The sequence below is a fragment of the Penicillium antarcticum genome (assembly GCF_028974205.1).
Source record: "Penicillium antarcticum strain IBT 31339 chromosome Unknown utg000008l_segment0_segment0, whole genome shotgun sequence".
NCBI lineage: Eukaryota > Fungi > Ascomycota > Eurotiomycetes > Eurotiales > Aspergillaceae > Penicillium > Penicillium antarcticum.
In genome coordinates this window covers 924,360-941,157 of record NW_026695306.1, presented here as the reverse complement: position 1 = coordinate 941,157, position 16,798 = coordinate 924,360, and the positions used below count along the sequence as shown (strand labels likewise).

The following is a 16,798-nucleotide window of genomic DNA, read 5'->3' as shown; positions in this document are numbered from 1 at the left end:
GGCCCAATGCGATATACATTCAAAGCGAAAGAAAATAGACTTATGAACTCTTCAATTGCATATCCGTATCATGTGTCTAGTGCCTCTAAACCCTGATCGGCGGGCATAGATCCCCAGACGTCTGCCAAGCCTCCAGGCAGCTCCTTGATGCGTGGCCTGCCGATCGGTGTCAACGTCCTTTGAAAGCTAAACATTTTAGTTTCTTCCCATGGTTTTCATTGGAACCCGATCGAAAAATAAAAAAGGGGGAGCCATCTGGTAAAAGAGTCGGGGGCGGAGGAAACCTCAGCCTCTCCTGATACGAAGTCCCGCCGTCATCCATAGAACTTTGTCCTTTCCCATCCACCCTGACAGTTTCGGTAATGAGCATTTGCTAGCTCTTGCTAGCTCGACGTCTTGGGTTGACCATCTACGCGTCACCTGAAAGTTCTCCGCGATAAAACACAGGCCGTTGGCCTCACCAACTTCGAATTACTCAGCCGCTAAATCGTGCCACCACGCCATGGCGGCACTCCCGCCGTCTAATTTTGGCCTCCACCCGTCGCAGTACGCTACCGAATCTGGTTCTTCACAGATGGGATTCGGATCCGCAGAGAATGGTGCTGTCGAAAGCACTGGAGAAGGCAACTTTGTCCCGCGCCCGAAGCGCATCGCATGTGTCGTGTGTCGGAGGAGGAAACTGAGATGCGACGGGAGACGACCGAGTTGTGGAACATGTTCGCGCTTAGGACATGACTGCTCTTATGATGAAGTGCGCAAGAAGAGTGGCCCAAAGCGGGGATATGTTAAGCAGCTCGAAGCTCGATTAGGTACGAAAGCCGATAACAGTCGCGAATACTGCTACTTCCCCCGAACTATACTGAACTATTGTTACTATTTCAGCTCAAGTTGAGACTCTCCTCAAAGGCCAAGACCCCGAACCTCCTCAACGAACCTCCCCGCCTCAACCGGTGGAAAATTCATTTGGCGCACCCATCAACGATGAATCTGTACTGGCCTTGCCTGACCTCTCGGGGTTGGGAGGTGACATGAATGGTCCTTTCCAACCGTCGAATCCGCCTGACGCAATTCAGTCGGGCCAAACAATGTATCCTCCCATAGCCAACACCGGCAGTGATCCCCAGACCCAGTGGGATTTGATCGCTTTGGGATTGGAGGAGCCCCTCCCTTCACAGGATGTGATTGACGAACTGTATGTGCTACATGCTGCTCTATACTCCAACTTCTGTCTAATACAAAATCACTTTCCAGGGACGCTATATTCTTCGAGAAGGTCTACCAAATGCTGCCCATCATTCATCGCCCACGGTACTTTGCAAGTCTGAACCTCGCCCCTCATATGCGGCCGCCTATATGCCTGCGCTACATTATGTGGTGTCATGCTGCATCTGCCAGTGACAAGTACTTTTTCCTACACAGCCATTTCTACCAGCGCGCGCGGAAATATGCCGAAGCGGACGAGATGAAAGGGTTTGGAGAGAGTGTCGTCAGTCTGGCGCATTGCCAAACTTGGATTTTGATCGGGACATATGAGTTCCGAATGATTTTCTTCCCACGAGCATGGTTAAGCGTTGGTAAAGCGGCACGACTGGCACTGATGCTTGGATTGAACCGGCTTGATGGCGTTGGTCTCGATGTCAAACAGTCTATTTCACCACCAAGAGATTGGACAGAGCGTGAAGAACGTAGGAGAGTGTTTTGGGGTGCTTTTGCGACAGACCGGTATGCCAGTGTTGGAACTGGTTGGCCGCTTCTCATAGACGAAGACGATGTGAGTATCTCGCTTCACTCTACGTCTTTCTAATTTGGAACGTGGAAGCTGATATCAAGTAGATTATGACAAACCTCCCTGCTTCTGAGGATTCGTTTCTAAAGAGCAAGCCGCAACGAACACTTCGTCTAAGTGATATCATTGCCGGCGAGGGCGTTGCTACCTTGTCTCCGTTCGCCTGCGTGGTGGTCCTGACCAGCCTCTTCGGTCGTAATCTCGTCCATATCCATCGGCCACGGCCAAACGACAACGACCATGACCTCAACGGAGAGTTTTGGAAACGACACAGAAGCCATGATAATATTCTTTTGCACATTGCTCTGTCATTACCCGATCATCTTCGCCTTCCAAGTGGCATGTCAGATGTGAATGTCATCTTTGCCAACATGAGCATTCATACTTCAACCATTTGTCTCCACCAAGCGGCAATTTTCAAAACCGAAAAGAACAAGATGCCGAACCAGATCACGATCGAGAGCAAGCGAAGATGTCTTGTGGCCGCCAATCAAATTTCGAGCATCATGAAGATGATCAGCCATGTCGATTTGACAAGCGTAAGTCTTGGTTTAGCTTGTATGCTTGGAAGTGGAACTGATAGATTGCTGCAGCTGAACCCATTCATATCTTTCTGTCTCTACATTGCGGCACGAGTCTTCGTGCAGTATCTCAAATCTCGACCGGAGGATTCGAGTGTTCACTCTTCACTACAATTCGTTGTCTCCGCTCTGAACGCCATGAAAAACAAGAATCCCTTGACCGAGTCCTTCCTCGTCCAATTGGACGTTGATCTCGATGGAACTGGTATTCGCGCGTTGGACGACCGACAGAAAGAAAGTGTCCGTGCTTCACAGGTAATGGCAGTACACGTAAGTTTCATTTTTTTGACGTTGTTTCTCGTCTCTAGACCAAGCTAATCTCGCTTTTTCTTCGTAGCAAAACTTCTGCAACGACGCAGTCGAGTGCTCCCCCATTTATAACCTCCGCCAAACACAAACGGCTGGCACGATGGAAGAGTCACCGCAACACAGTACTGGCCATGCAAATAAACGCCAGCACATGAATACTGGCACGACAACCTCCCTCCCTAGCCGACAGAGGGATACAATGGCCTCGTCCACCGACGAAAATATACATAACCTATTCACCCCTGCTACCCAGACCACAAGCCAGATCAACGAGCAACCCGGCTCAGGGAGCAAACTCGATTTAGACATGGACTTTTCCCCAGACTTCGGCACTCTCAGCGAGAGAAACAACCCACCTTCTGACCACCCCACACCTTCAACCCTGAACTCTTCCTCCAACACCTCCTACTCAATAAACGGGGTCGACAACCCATCACCTGGCAGACAGCAACCAAAATCAGGTCCAACGTATCCCAACCAGGAATCAACCCAATCATTCAATAAGATGAATGCAATTCACATGTCTCCCGGAGATATTAGCTCACAAGCACCTGATATCAATGCCTTACTTGCTCGGGCTTATCAAAACAATTCTGGCAGCCCGGCCATGCCTACGGACACATCGAATCCGTTCTCCATACCCCCTGTTTGGGACTTGCCAACTCCAAGTCAAGAAACGGGTGCTGCCGACTTTAGCAACTTAAATGTCGGGGCTTTGACTGAGGCTCAATGGGCGCAGATTCTCGGCGAGAATGGCGTTACTCCTAGCTGGGAGAGTTGGCGGCAATCTTGAAAGCAGGACATGTTCAAGCATTACATGAACCATTCATGATCTAAGTCTCCGATCAAGCCTCAGTGTGATTTGTCAACCAGGAGAACTATGTCGTCCTACTCAGAACAACAAGGCACGTTCAGAATCATGACCTCGAGCTTTCATGTGTAGCTCAGACGATTGATCGCCTTCTATGCCATTCTGAATATGTGTGTACACGGGTCCTTCTGCATCGGCTCAGGATTGCCATACATAGGTATCAGTCCTCGAGTAATTTCAAATTCGAATCCTAACTCACAATGATTCCGGGATCAACTGAGCTCCTTAATCTCCCTCGCATCTACCTTGCCAATTTTCAAGGACCGATGAATAGACTATGAACCTACGTCCTCTTTTGAGAAAAATCTCTTCTCACCGCGATGTTTTTTTGAGCTACTACATGCTCCTGAATGATAACATGATAACATGATAAACGGTCTATTTCTGGGGCGGAACTCTGGACTCTCTACTATGGGATATCTTAAACTATTATACTAGGTACATGAACTTGACTTTTCAATCTAAGGAATCTACATCAAGAATCATATAACCACAATATCAAACTAAATAAACAATATCCTACGCACCAAACTCAAATACTAATATTTATAGTTCGTAACATCCATTCATGATAATGCTTAATGTAATCGTACAACACGAAAGACCTCACATAGAGAAAATAGAAAAGCACCAGAGAAAAGAGCTGCTCAAATGACGCTCAAAGTTCAAAGATCAAAGATGCAAAATCAAGATTCAGAGTCCGCCACCAGCAGCACCAACAATCTTCAAACCACCCGAGCTGGAATGACCAGGACCATCAGTAGTAGTCGAATAAGCCAACCAGTAACGCGAAGGATGCCAAGCAACAGCAGAAACACCAGCATTAGCACCTGCAGTAGGAATAGTGTAAATGCTATCACCCGACTCAGCATGGAAGATCTCAAGACCATTCCCACCACACCCAATCTCATCACATGCACCACAGATATAGCGGCCATCGAAACTCCAGCTCACACCACGGATGGCGCCGCCATTCTCACTTGACAATGTGCGCTGGCAGATCCAGTCAGTTGTATCCCAGAGGGAGATGAGAGCATCGCTAGCGCCGATTGCGAGGTAACGACCTGTAGGCGCGAGAGCGACGGCATTGCAGGCGGATGTGTGGGCGTTTATGGTGTACAGGACGTTCAAGGAGGGATAGGAAAGGATTTTGACCTTTCCTTCGCCGGTCGTGGTGAAGAACTGCTGCTGAGGGCGTTCAGGGGTTGCCATGCGCCAGTCGAAAGTAGTTGCGTTTGTCTGGACGGGTTGGGGGTGGGGAGCGAGGGCTGTGTAGGTCGTTGTGCCTACTGAGGCCGGGAGGTTGAGAGCGTTTGCGCCGTCTGGATGGGCGGTTGGTGTGGAGGGGCTTTCGATCGAGATGGGGATCAGAGTGTCGTCCTGGTTGAGGGGTGTGTTAGGGCCTTGTTGCTTTCTGGGACCCGACTCTGGGGTTCGGTTTCTGTGTTTACCTTTGTGCCGACGATCATTGTCGTGCCATCCGCGGACCAGGAGAGAGTGAATGCTTCTCCGCCGATGTCTAGCTTGCTGACGCAGGTCTTGGAGCGGACGTCCCAGAAGCGTACTGTGCCGTCTGTCGAGCAACTTGCTAACTCTGCGTCGCGGACTGGGTTGAAGAGGACTTTCTCGATTCCGGCGGTGTGGCCGCGCAATTCGGTTGAGTAGCGGACATTGGGGCGTTCGGGATTCCAGATTCTTAGGGTGCGATCTGCTGAGCCCGTAGCAATTAGCTGGCCGGTGGGGTTCCAGGCGAGTGTTCGGATACTGTGATTTCAGATGGCGGTCAGTATGTGCGCATAGCTTGATGCGTTGAGATGCAACTTACGTGTGAGACCCTGGGCCTTTGGCAGCAGGGTCATAGTAGTTCTGGGTCTTTGCGCCCCCAAACACGAAGGAAAAGTGGTCCTTATGGAGGAGATCGCGACGCGGAGGAGCCATTTTTGGCGGTTTGGATTGATCCGCCTTCAATTGACTGTGGAATGTAGGTTCCTCATCCGCAGTGTTAATTTCAGGAAAGGAGTCAGCTGGCTGAGGACGTATGATCTTAAACCCGGAAGCACGAGAGTTGTCTAACTGAGATAAGGTGGTGGTTGAGTGTTCGGAGACCGCCTTTAGGCGCTCCGATACTGCCTGACGATGATCCACGAGGTTTGCCATGGCAAGTGGGCGGTGTAGGGCGGAACAAGCGGAAATCGTCGGTGGGGAGGAACCTCACGGGAATCTCAGGCTCACCTTGGACGCTGCACCTTCCACATTTGGGTGACCATTGCTCAAATTCATAGCTTAGGCAATGAATTACCTAGGTACTCGTTATTTAATCACAACTTTCAGATCTTGAACGTCGCTGGGTTTCATCAATATATCATTGCCTCTAAAGAACATCCTATAAATGTATTTTCAAGCGAGAATCTTTGACTGGTTTTATATATGTAGATGCTGAATGATCTATGGAATTTTCGTCAATATTCAGCTGTTCAAAGAAACCTTTAGTCACCTTAGCTTCACAGGAAGGAGTCCGTTATTGGAGCACGCATCACCGAGTATATGAGACCGACGAAGAATATAGGTATGTCATTCGGCGGTAAAATAAATCAAAATACGTGTTGAGCAACGCTTTGTCAATGCCCCATGATGGTGCAGAAGAATGTGATACTTTCAAGACCGTTCGACTACAGGTAACTCAAGGTGATTCTCGTCCCTATATCCAAGTTCATCCTTAGACTATCACTTTCATGCCTCAGTTGTAAAACATATCGCATCTACATCTACAATATACCTTATGTAGTGTATAGTTGTCAGACTGACGAATGGGAGCTTCGATTGCTGCAGTCTTATGGGTCCGATAAGCCCCCGAGCTTAATCAAACCTCACCCGTTGGAAAAATTGTCAAGCTCAGTCTGAGTCCACGCTGGGATACAATCACCAAATATTGAATATCTTGCAAAGCAGTTGAGCTCTTCAGTCATGTTCGACCAGGAAGACGACGCGTCGTGTCGCGAAAAGTGCTTCACGACCATCACCCGCTTGCCGGCGTTCATCGACCCAAAGCAAATTCCAAGCAAAAGGGCGCCTTTTTCTACAATTCAGAACCATGCATTCGCACACTCGGTTGGTAATCATTGGCTCCACAGGAAAATGGCCGGTTGACTGATGTTCGACACAGGTTGAGGCTATCATGCCGAAGGGGGTCTACTCGAAGATCGAGTCCTCGTTGAAAACCAAGCTGCAGAAACCTCAATATGCACGAGTGTTCATGGCCCCTTCTGCTCTACTCGAGCATGCTTTCTTCAATACCTATATCAAGTCAGGTACATACGCCTCCAGCTCGGTCCTTGGAGGCCAAGGGCCCGCTTCCATCTGGGTTTCTCCAAAGGCTGCAGCCCTCGGATTTAGATCGCTATCCAATCTCGTCAATCTATCTGGAGTCATAATCTGACTTGAAATATAGGAAATATTCTGATGATATCCGAAGGCCGTTCGGGATCTGATAATGTGTTCACGCTCCGAGACGGTTTGTTCCCCTTTGAAGCTGCCCCTAGGTCTCTTCTCTGTCGACATGAATGTCTAATTTTGTTTCACCAGGAGTTCTCCGAATGGAGCTTGGAAAGGAAATCTATGAACGAACAGGTCTCACTGGCAAACCTTTCCGCAGCGGCGGCAGGAAACACGCAAAAGAAAGATTCTGTCAGTATAATATCACAGATGTGCAATCCACGCTTACTAATTATGTCGTCAGTGGTCGAGCTGAACTTTCGACTGCCCTCAATGCTACATGGCAAGAAAGGCTTTGAAAGGATCGTTTGGGCCTTTGCCAACGTTCTGACTCAGTCGGTGGCATGGCTCTTTTATGATCTACAGAGTACCCCTGGCACGGACCAAAGTATATCAATCTCTACCCAGACAAAGCAGACCCAAGAAATAAGCTAACAAGGGATGGAATAGCCACGAGACCAATCCATAAGCTTCGTCCTCAAATGATGACGTGTGAGCCATCGGAGTCTGAGCACCGACAGATCCTCACTCCGTCACCTAGCGCAATCGCGCAAGACATCGATAATACGCCGGAAGGCGGACTGCAGGAGCAACTGGGTTCTCTCCTGGAATGGATTGCCATGGTTCAGATAAACTCACCCCGTGTGTCTGGGGAAGATGACGTCGATCCGTACCTGAGCCGTTACTCTGTTCCAGAGAACTGTGAACCTTGCAGCCTAATCAGCGTCAAATGGCACGGCTTTATCTCATCACGCTGGGTTATGGAACTGTTCTTAGCTCTACGGTAAGTTCTAACTGACTTATTCTTTCAATCAATGAAGCTTGGTACAAAGCTAACTTTATCCTTGGATAGCCACCATACTCAAGACGAATCTTGGTTCTCTCTTGCGGTATCAACGCTTGGAAAAGAAGCTGTGGAGGGCAGAGACGGGTTCACTTTGATGGTTCTACCGGAAGAAAACGGGTTGGCCGTCTTGTGGGAATTGGTGGGAGCATCCGTGACCGAAAACTGACGTTCTAAGGCTTCATCCACGGGTTGGCTGCCTCTGGGGGCAGAAAGTGTGACTTCCTATTCTCTCCTCTCTTATCTTCCATCTTTCTTCCTTTTTCGTCCCATCTATCCTACCTCTCTCCATCATCTTACATCCGTCTTGCTTATTTTGCTGCCAATCAGCGTTATTTGTCGCGAGATTCATATCATTCTTGTACCTACCACATCTATTTGCTCTCTGTGACTCAGCTTTTGACACAGGCAGCTGTGCATCTCTCTTCAACTCATCACATCTCTCCGAAATCAATTCCTCTACATTCATTTCGTCTTCTATCACTCATTCCATCTTCCATCATTCATCCCATCAGTTATTCATCATGTGTTCCTCCAATCAGACCCATGTGAAGAATATCGTCGACTACATGCTGAGCAACAAGCGCAATCAAGCTGAAGCGAAAGCTGGACTCACCGATAATTTTGTCTACAAAGCGTCACTTGAGTCGCCCCTGAACGGTCGTGTCAAGTGGGACTGGCCATTTCCTGATGCCATCCGCCCTGCTGCCAGAGACCGGAACCCGTTTCCTGCCCGCCGAAACACCGATCATTTGGAACTCAATTCCCCCATGGCTTCCGTCTCAGACACCTCCTTTACCAATCCAAATGTCCTTCCAAGCCACTTCTGTGAAGATTCTCCATATACTTGCGACCCAGCCGCGGCACAGGAGTTTCACAACACCATTTTTGAGCCTGAGTTCATAGCACTTCTGAACGATACTGACGCCGACGTGACTGCGGCCATTTCTGCCCTGGATACAGACTGCTCTTTCGCAAGCGATGGCCATCCTTTCAATGAGGCACCCACTCAAACCGCAATCCGCCCTGCCACCAGCTTGGCCGAGGTAACCGACTCTGTCCCAACTGCTGATCATCCGATCGTTGATATGTTCACTCCAGCTCCAACCAGGGACAATTTCTCAGTTCAAATGGCCTGCCAGATACTAAACGCTGCCCCTACCTCATCTTTCGGACGTATCAATCGGCCTGTAATCATATCCCCTCCCTATTCTGTCGAAGCAATCGACCTGACTGACAGCCCACCCAAACCGACTACTCAGACCGCCGACAACACGGCAAGTGGGACAAAGAGGGCAACCATCGTACCGATGGCGAAATCAAATGCTTTAGTTGCCAATGGGTCAGCCAATTCTACAAAAAAGCACACACAAACGACGGCATCAGCCCAACGCAAGCCTCGAGCAAGGACCCCAAAGCGATACTCCACCCCGAAGAGCCCCTCACCTCGAATGCTTCGCAGGATCGCACCTACTCCTCCAGCGTCAGAAAATGATGTTGTTTTTAAACCCCCCCAACGGGCTCCTCCGGACGTTCAACTCAATTCCACGACGCCAATGTCTCTTGAGACACAAAAGCAACTATACGAGCAGAAATACCCGGGACAGCAGAGCATCTATGGGAATCGGCAGCAGCAGTTGAGGAGAATGAATCAGATGTTCCAAAACAACCACCGCCAGGAACAGATCAATCGGGAACTGCACTTGAATCAGGCTGGGCAGCAGCAGCCACACGACTACAACCAGCTATCCCAGGCAACCCAACCACCCTCGTTAATCCAGTCGTCCGATTCTTTTAACAGAGAAGCTGGACGCGCAAGTTACCTACAGCAATTGCAACAGGCTCGCCAGCAACAACTCCAGTTGATGCAGACAGTCCAAGCATCTCAGCAATTGACCGAAGACGAGAGACATGCAGAGTTTTTGCAAATGGCCTACCAGAAACAGCTTCAGCAGTCAACCCAGACATTCATGTACGCTCCGCACAAGGTGGAAGACGAACAGCGCCTATCCAATATGCCCCTAGCCAACCCACAACGGCACTACCTGATGTCACCCGTGTCACCTCAGACACAAGCAGCTCAGGCGGCTCAGCGGCAGATAGAACAAGATACACACACGCTACAACTGCAACAGGCTTACCAGCAACAAGCCCTCCGACGGAACCCCCAGCAGCAACTGCCTCGGTCGATGCAAGCACTTCAGCCGGCTCAGCAACAGATGGCACAGGATCAGCAAGTACGATGTTTTCAGCACCAGAATCAGATTTGCCAGCAACAGCAATACCAGCGGTCGCCCTTGCTGACCCAGTCAAACCAGCCACTTCAGTACAGTCAGCTATCCCAGTCAGACCTGTCGCCCCAAATGTCTCAATTGGTCTATCCTCCCCAGCAGATGCAGGTCGCTCCACCAAACCAGGCCGCCCATCGAGCCGGACTGGCTTATGGTACCCAGTACCCAAATAAACAACTACAAGCTGTTCCTCTTGGCCAGGCTGCCCATATTCCCCCACCTTCTGCGCAACAATATCAGTCTGATGTTTCCGCTCCGGCATTCAAATTTGCAGCCGGCCAAAATTTGCCTATCGATCGCATGCAGTTCTCGTCTTCTCCAGTACCTTCCAGCAAGCGGAGCTTTGAATTCGTGGACAACGTCGTGCCCGACCACTTCGTGGCCAATCCCAAAAACCATGGCCGATGGTTCGTACCAAAACCCAAGGAGAAGAGAAGGATCTACTTAGGCGGATCCGAGGGCAAGAAAGCCCGCACAGCTCTCAGACTATGACACAGTGTTTTTTTCTCAGGTTACAAGGAGGATGGAGCATTCAGGACTTTTTTCTACTTCTTTGTATTGCGGGGACGGGGTATGGTTTCTTTTGCAATTACCGGGTTTTATTTTTATTTTTATTCTTTTTGAGACTTTCTGTTCAATTTTTATGGAAAGTCTACGGGGCTTTCGACCGCACATATGGTGTCTACATAGGACTTTTGTTGCCTACTTGCTAAATACATATTTATCCATCAATCTCTTTAATGTAGGCTGTCTGATATTCATTCTTTGCTCTCATGTAGGAGGCTCTTGCTTTTCATGTCTGAACTGCCCATGTTCTCCTGGCCTTTCGCTGATCCAATGCCATCTTTGACGCTGAGGCAAGTTCTGATTTTCGTGTACTCTGGCATGAGACGAAGCAAAGAACAACTCTCTAGATAATGTGAAAAGTCTGAATGAAATGCTTGCTGCCTGTCAGGGAATGGTGGTGACTGGGTAACCACGGAGAACCTTTTGCTATGACTAGACAGGTGCCAGAGCAGCCGCACCTCATGAATTATTGAAACTACACTGGAATAGTTTGACTAGATAAGGCAGAAGCTCTAAAAAGGAAGAATAGAGATCAAACGTGTACAAATCACATCCATTCAAAAAGCCTAAGAACCAACGGGCCGAAATGTACCAAATAGAACAACCAGAAAGACAAAGGTACAGGATGCCCAATAGCATAACCGTCAATTCCAAACACCAAGATACTATGACAGTAAGTGCACCAGCGCATATCCAAGCCGCGAAAAATAAGAATGAAAATGCCCCAAACCGATTCGCCTTGAAGATGATTGTAGAAACAAAATTCGCGATGAATGATGTGTGCAGATATCATGATAGCACTAGCGCTAACCCGTGAGGTCGTTCACGATATCCCGAAGGATAGGTCGATTCCCAACAACGTTGGTACCATTGAATAGTTTAGCACCTGTCTTGGCAGGTTTCCGTAGACCCTTGTCTTGTTGTCGGGAGCCGAGTGGATTCAATGGTTCACAGGAAGAACGAGAAGCGGGGGAATTCTTCGTGTTTGTTGGACTTGTTTTCGCCTTCTTGCTCTTTGAAGAGCCGGGAGCACCAGGGGACATAAGTTGGGATTGTGAGATGAAGGATGGAAAGACGTGCTTGTCTAGTGCTGTGCCGGGGAGGTTGTAGACCCATCCTTTGCTCTCGACTAGACGGACGTATTTGCAGAGTAAGTCGTTACCGTCGCGGAGGGTGGATCTGCTGCCGACGACGAGGAGTTTGGTTTGAGCGCGGGTGAAGGCGACGTTGACACGGCGCCAGTCGCGAAGGAGCTCGCCAACGTTGTTTTCTGTGTTGCTGCGGACGCAGCTAAGGATTATGACTTCTTTGTCTCGGCCTTGGAATTTGTCTGTTGTGTGCATTTCCAGGTCCGGGATGTGATGGCGTAGACTTTGGCGGAGTAGTGAGAGTTGGCTGCGGTAGAAGGTTATCACGCCGATGTTTCGGGCGGGAATGCCACAAGCGATGAATGATTCGACGAGTTGGGCACAGAGGAAGACTTCCATGTGGTTCACGACTCGGTTACCCTGTGCTATTTCGAGGGCTGTTGGACCGATGGAATCAGTGTTAACCAGACGGGTCTTTGCTGATGGTAATAGGAGATCTCGTATCCAACAGGGAGTATGTGGGTTGCCCAGACAGATGTCCTTTTGCGATGGAGAATGGCCTAAGTCCTTGACGTGGAATTGATCCAGGGCGTTGATGTTGGGCAGATCCAAGGAACGGGCAGCTACTTTGGGTGTGCCGCACTTAAGGCGACCCGAGTAGATAAGAGTGTTGGAGAGTAACATGATCTCTTCGCACATGCGATACTGGTGCTCAAGATTGACGACCGAATCTGGTTGTGCGTCTGACAGCAGTTTGAAGAGACTGACATCCAGGCCCCCTTCTTGAGCGGCCTTGTCCTGCACTAGGGGCGGCAATTGGTAGTGGTCACCGACAAGAATGAAAGTCCTTGCCATTCGAATTGGGCCCAGACAGACCGGAAGCGTAATTTGTGAAGCCTCATCGACGATGCAGTAGTCAAAGATGCGCTGGTTGAAGATGTTGTGGTTGACTCCTAGGCATGTAGTGGCCACGACCTGCGGCTTCTCATACGAATCCTTGAGCTCTTCGATAGTTGCTTTCGGAATTGCGGCAAGATCCGCAAAGTCTTGAACATCTGGATGGATTTTGGTGGTGGCACCAATACGCAGGACACGGATGTTGTCATCCTTGATCTTCAGCAGAATATTGTCGACTGCAGTATGTGTGTAAGACGTGAGAAGAACACTCTTACCCTGTGCAACAAGGGCCCGAATGATGTGAGAAATGGTAGTTGTCTTTCCAGTCCCGGGCATACCGAGGACGAGAGCATAATCTTTGGCACCCATAACTTTGTCAATAGCTTGTCTTTGATCAACATTGAGGCTTTCGGGATCTGAGATCGGGTAGGCAGATGATGAAGTCTTGAAAGCAGGGGCTTCCCCCTGAATGATGAGTCGCCGCATTTCTTTGGCTTGGATTAGGTCTTTGTCCATCATGCAGATAAGATTGTTTCGGACAATGGCCATGCCGTTGCTAAACTCGTCTTTGTCGATTCGGTAAACAACTTGCTCATCTGAATCCTCGAGAACAGCGGGCTCTGTTGTCCCGATCTCCATTATCCCCTTGAATGATTGATTTGTAGCAGCATCAAATCCAGCTGTTCGTGACCTCGCATTGTGAAGTTTACGGTCAACCGCAACCTTGATATGCAAGGAACTGGCTTGCACCACATATCCGTTCGCGAGGGCAAAGTGACCGTTTTCGTCAGAAACAACAATCGGCTCACCAATGGAAATCTGTGATTCCGTAAAAGAAAAACCAGGGGCTGGTTGTCTTTTGTTGAATGTGTAGTGGTAGCGATTGATCTTCGCACCAGTGTTTTCCTCGTAGGGAGACTTGGTATCAAGAACGACATTACCGAAGCATCGACCGAGAGCTTCACGCTCGTGGCTCAACAATGTCCAAAGTTCTCGTCGGAACTTGACCAGATTCCCTTCTTCTTTGGTAAGAAGTTCATCCCACTTCCGGAAAAAGTCACGATCACCGTTGTTCAGATGACCGACAGACACGTCAAAGTCTTCGGCAAGTCCACTGGTCTCGCCATCGCCATCTTCAGCAAGCTTGTGGTAAATGAGGCAAGGGGTCTTTGCATAACATCTGCTACATTTGCGTGCCTTCTTCAGCATCGGTGGAAGAACATCTCTTTCGCGGATATACCCTGCCAGCCGATTTCGCACCTGGAGCATTTGGAGAAGTTCATGTCGAATTCCGCGGATGCTGAGTGTCCTTGACACCTCAAGATAGTAAAGAAGTCCAAAGGTGACATCGACATCTGTAACAATTAGTGACTAGCCAATGGCAATTCAGTGTGCGCATTTGATGACTTACCATAGCGATCAGATAGGAGCAAGGTGTAAAGTGCTGTTTGAGCTCTGTGTGCCTGGTTCGTATCTCTCCGCCCAGTCTTGAGTTCAAGAGGAACAACCAGGTTCTTATTAATTCCTTGCTCGCGACAAGCGACTTGCACCGTCGCATCTATGTTTCCTTTGAGACCGTACATCGGAGACCAGATGTGCTCCTCCACCTCAAGTAGCTTGTTAATGCTTAAATTAAGCTTGGAGCTATTCCGGTCCTCAACCATGGAGGTGGCCTGTCATTTAAATTAGCAGAAGTTGTACCCAATTGAGATATTCTCGAGACATACCTGCGGCTTCAGATGAAGGAATGTATCTGCCCAAGCAAGAACACCAGGCATTTTGCTCATGAGATATTCAACAGCTTCGGGTATGCTCATCTGGATCGAGTACAGATCTTCAACATGTCTCCCCATGACAGTTTCGACCAAAGTTTTCATAGAATCCATATCCCATTGGTTCAATTTCAGAGCTTCTTGGAAGATCTCGTGAAAGAATACACCGAATGCCTGTGGTCTCTCGAGCGCTGCGATGACCTTGACTCGATCTTGGAGAACAGCTCGTCGTTGGCATTCGACTGAGTCTGCCACAACCGTCGCAGAGATAAGATGATCGGGATGAAGGATGACCATATTGTTGGCGTTGTCCACGATGCACTGGCCGGCAGAGTTGAAGTCTCCGACCAGATGGATGTATGAGTCCTTGGTGCAAGGAGTATCAAACCATGTTTCTCGCAGGATGATGACCTTGCGGTCTCGTGTTTTCTCGTCTTCGACTAGCAAATCCTATTCTTAGGGTCAGCGGGGAGGTCTAGTTTGAAGAAGGGCAAGGCATCGTACCTGCTCGGATTGAGTACGCCCTTTGGGGTTGACATATGTGCCCTCCGCGATGTCAATGACTTGGTAACGTTTGATAGCTTGTCGATCTTTAAGGTTCTAATTTTTTCATGTCTTAGCATATATATAGAAAGTAAAACCACTAAGAGCGACAAACATGAGCTGGTTTACCTTCCCCTGCCTGCTTCATAGTCTGCTCGATAGCCTCTAAATCAAAATCATCGTCAAACTCATCATCGGATGACGCAGCCTCGTCTCCGACACCCGTCGTTGTGGGGGCTTTGATAGACGCAGGACCCACGGGGGCATTCGTTGTATCTGACTTCTTAGGTTCGCCAGTGGTCATGTTTGCTTGGTCCAGCTTTTTATCACATTTTGCTAGGATTTCTTGCAAATTGTCCGGCAGATCATCATAGTCGTCATCAAAGTCATCGAATTCATCACGTTTTGTTTCATTATTCGTAAGGTTGTGAGAGGTGGAGGGAGGTTCGCTGTCGAGCATTGCATTCTCCCTTGGCTGCCAGGAGCGAGATTTCTCAGCGGCGAGAGCGGCCCAGCTTGAAGAGCCTAGAGTATCAAACCCGATTGTTGGTCGTACTGTATCAACAAAGGGATCCGCTGAAGCATCAGCCAAGTCGATGAGATCTTGATCAAGATCATCGTCTCCAAAGTCTGAAGACGATTCTTGAAGCACGGGCATTTGACCAGGCCTTCCTTTATCGACCGGTGCAACACATGGAGATTCATTGGTTTCCGCAAGATCTTCGAGGGCTTTGCGATCTTTTGTTGGAGAAGACGAACGACACCTTCGCGCATCCATGTGTTGCCGAAGAGGCGATGAACCAGGTGGATTTGCGTCGACCGGAGCCAGGTGTATTGATTTCTCGATCTTCTCCATGAGATAGCTGATCCTAGAAGCTTTGGGCTTTCCAGACTCAAGGACATTGCTGCTCGTTCGCTGAAATATGCCGCGATTAGCACCACCTCCGTCTTGTCTGTTGAACCGTCGTCTCTTCGCTCGAGATGTGGGAAACTCAGCAGCACAACTGATTGAACGTCTTAGACCCGAGGAATCTCGACTTGTCCTGCCGGAGCCAGGCGTCTGGGGTGAAGAGGAAAGCAGGTTGGCGAGACGAGGCGGAGGAAGATCTTCAGCACCATCGACCATGTTTTTATCCACATAGTTGTTCCACAACTCAGCTGCCATATCGTGTTGTGGTGTTTTGAATAGTGCTTGTATTGACTGCAGATCGAGAGGCTCCTTTGGGTGTTTTTTGGAATTCGCATTGGAGGGAGAACCGTTCGGAGAAGAACTGAGTCGTCGCTTCCTTCGACGACCTGCGGGCGTTTGCGATGAGTTATCTGGATTTGAGCTGGCAGGGACATGCTGCCAAATGACATGCTCAACTGGAGTCACTTCAGGACCTGGAGCAGGATCGAAAGAATCCTCGGCATTGCTGATCAAATCCGCCAGAGGTATCCTGTTTCCCGGGGTCTGAGGACATTCCTTGATCGGTTTCACCTCTTGGAGTTCGAACTTTGGAGCTGGTGCTTGAGTAGCCTGAGGATTGCTTTTGTCTGGTGATGTCTGCATCGGCTCTACCACCCCGTTGGACCACGATTTCTGATTTTCCTTGTTCCCATGAGCTGGTTTTGTCCCGTCTTTGCTTGTGTTGTCGTCTTCGTCTTTGTAGCGAAAGGCATTTAACTTTGTTCGTGAATTCGACGAAATTGGGTATGAATTGTTGGTCGCCATTGCCTCGGTTTAGAAATATCCAATGACGCGTTCAAAAATGGTA

The 16,798-nt window shown here is 49.1% G+C and overlaps 5 protein-coding genes across 5 annotated transcripts; 2 read left to right on the top strand and 3 right to left on the bottom strand.

Moving 5' to 3' along the window:
• Positions 1-502: 502 nt before the first annotated feature.
• N7508_007884 (putative C6 transcription factor Prf) lies at positions 503-3,469 on the top strand (the record flags this gene model as incomplete). The annotated part of the gene is made up of 6 exons (XM_058465948.1): positions 503-809; positions 883-1,192; positions 1,252-1,771; positions 1,834-2,325; positions 2,380-2,637; positions 2,705-3,469. 6 exons carry the CDS (start codon positions 503-505, stop codon positions 3,467-3,469), a joined length of 2,652 nt encoding a protein of 883 aa, XP_058317276.1.
• A 771-nt stretch (positions 3,470-4,240) lies between these two features.
• N7508_007883 (uncharacterized protein) lies at positions 4,241-5,704 on the bottom strand (the record flags this gene model as incomplete). The annotated part of the gene is made up of 3 exons (XM_058465947.1): positions 4,241-4,927; positions 4,999-5,311; positions 5,373-5,704. The coding sequence occupies 3 exons, from the start codon at positions 5,702-5,704 to the stop codon at positions 4,241-4,243; spliced, it is 1,332 nt and encodes a 443-aa protein (XP_058317275.1).
• An 807-nt stretch (positions 5,705-6,511) lies between these two features.
• Positions 6,512-8,052, top strand: N7508_007882 (ribonuclease P protein subunit p40; the record flags this gene model as incomplete). Its single annotated transcript, XM_058465946.1, has 7 exons — positions 6,512-6,655; positions 6,711-6,855; positions 6,996-7,058; positions 7,130-7,231; positions 7,284-7,427; positions 7,490-7,823; positions 7,893-8,052. 7 exons carry the CDS (start codon positions 6,512-6,514, stop codon positions 8,050-8,052), a joined length of 1,092 nt encoding a protein of 363 aa, XP_058317274.1.
• Positions 8,053-9,851: 1,799 nt separating this feature from the next.
• N7508_007881 (uncharacterized protein) lies at positions 9,852-10,436 on the bottom strand (the record flags this gene model as incomplete). Its single annotated transcript, XM_058465945.1, has 1 exon — positions 9,852-10,436. One exon carries the CDS (start codon positions 10,434-10,436, stop codon positions 9,852-9,854), a length of 585 nt encoding a protein of 194 aa, XP_058317273.1.
• A 1,111-nt stretch (positions 10,437-11,547) lies between these two features.
• Positions 11,548-16,755, bottom strand: N7508_007880 (bifunctional ATP-dependent DNA helicase/ssDNA endodeoxyribonuclease DNA2; the record flags this gene model as incomplete). The annotated part of the gene is made up of 5 exons (XM_058465944.1): positions 11,548-14,081; positions 14,138-14,399; positions 14,454-14,948; positions 15,003-15,098; positions 15,157-16,755. 5 exons carry the CDS (start codon positions 16,753-16,755, stop codon positions 11,548-11,550), a joined length of 4,986 nt encoding a protein of 1,661 aa, XP_058317272.1.
• Positions 16,756-16,798: the final 43 nt, after the last annotated feature.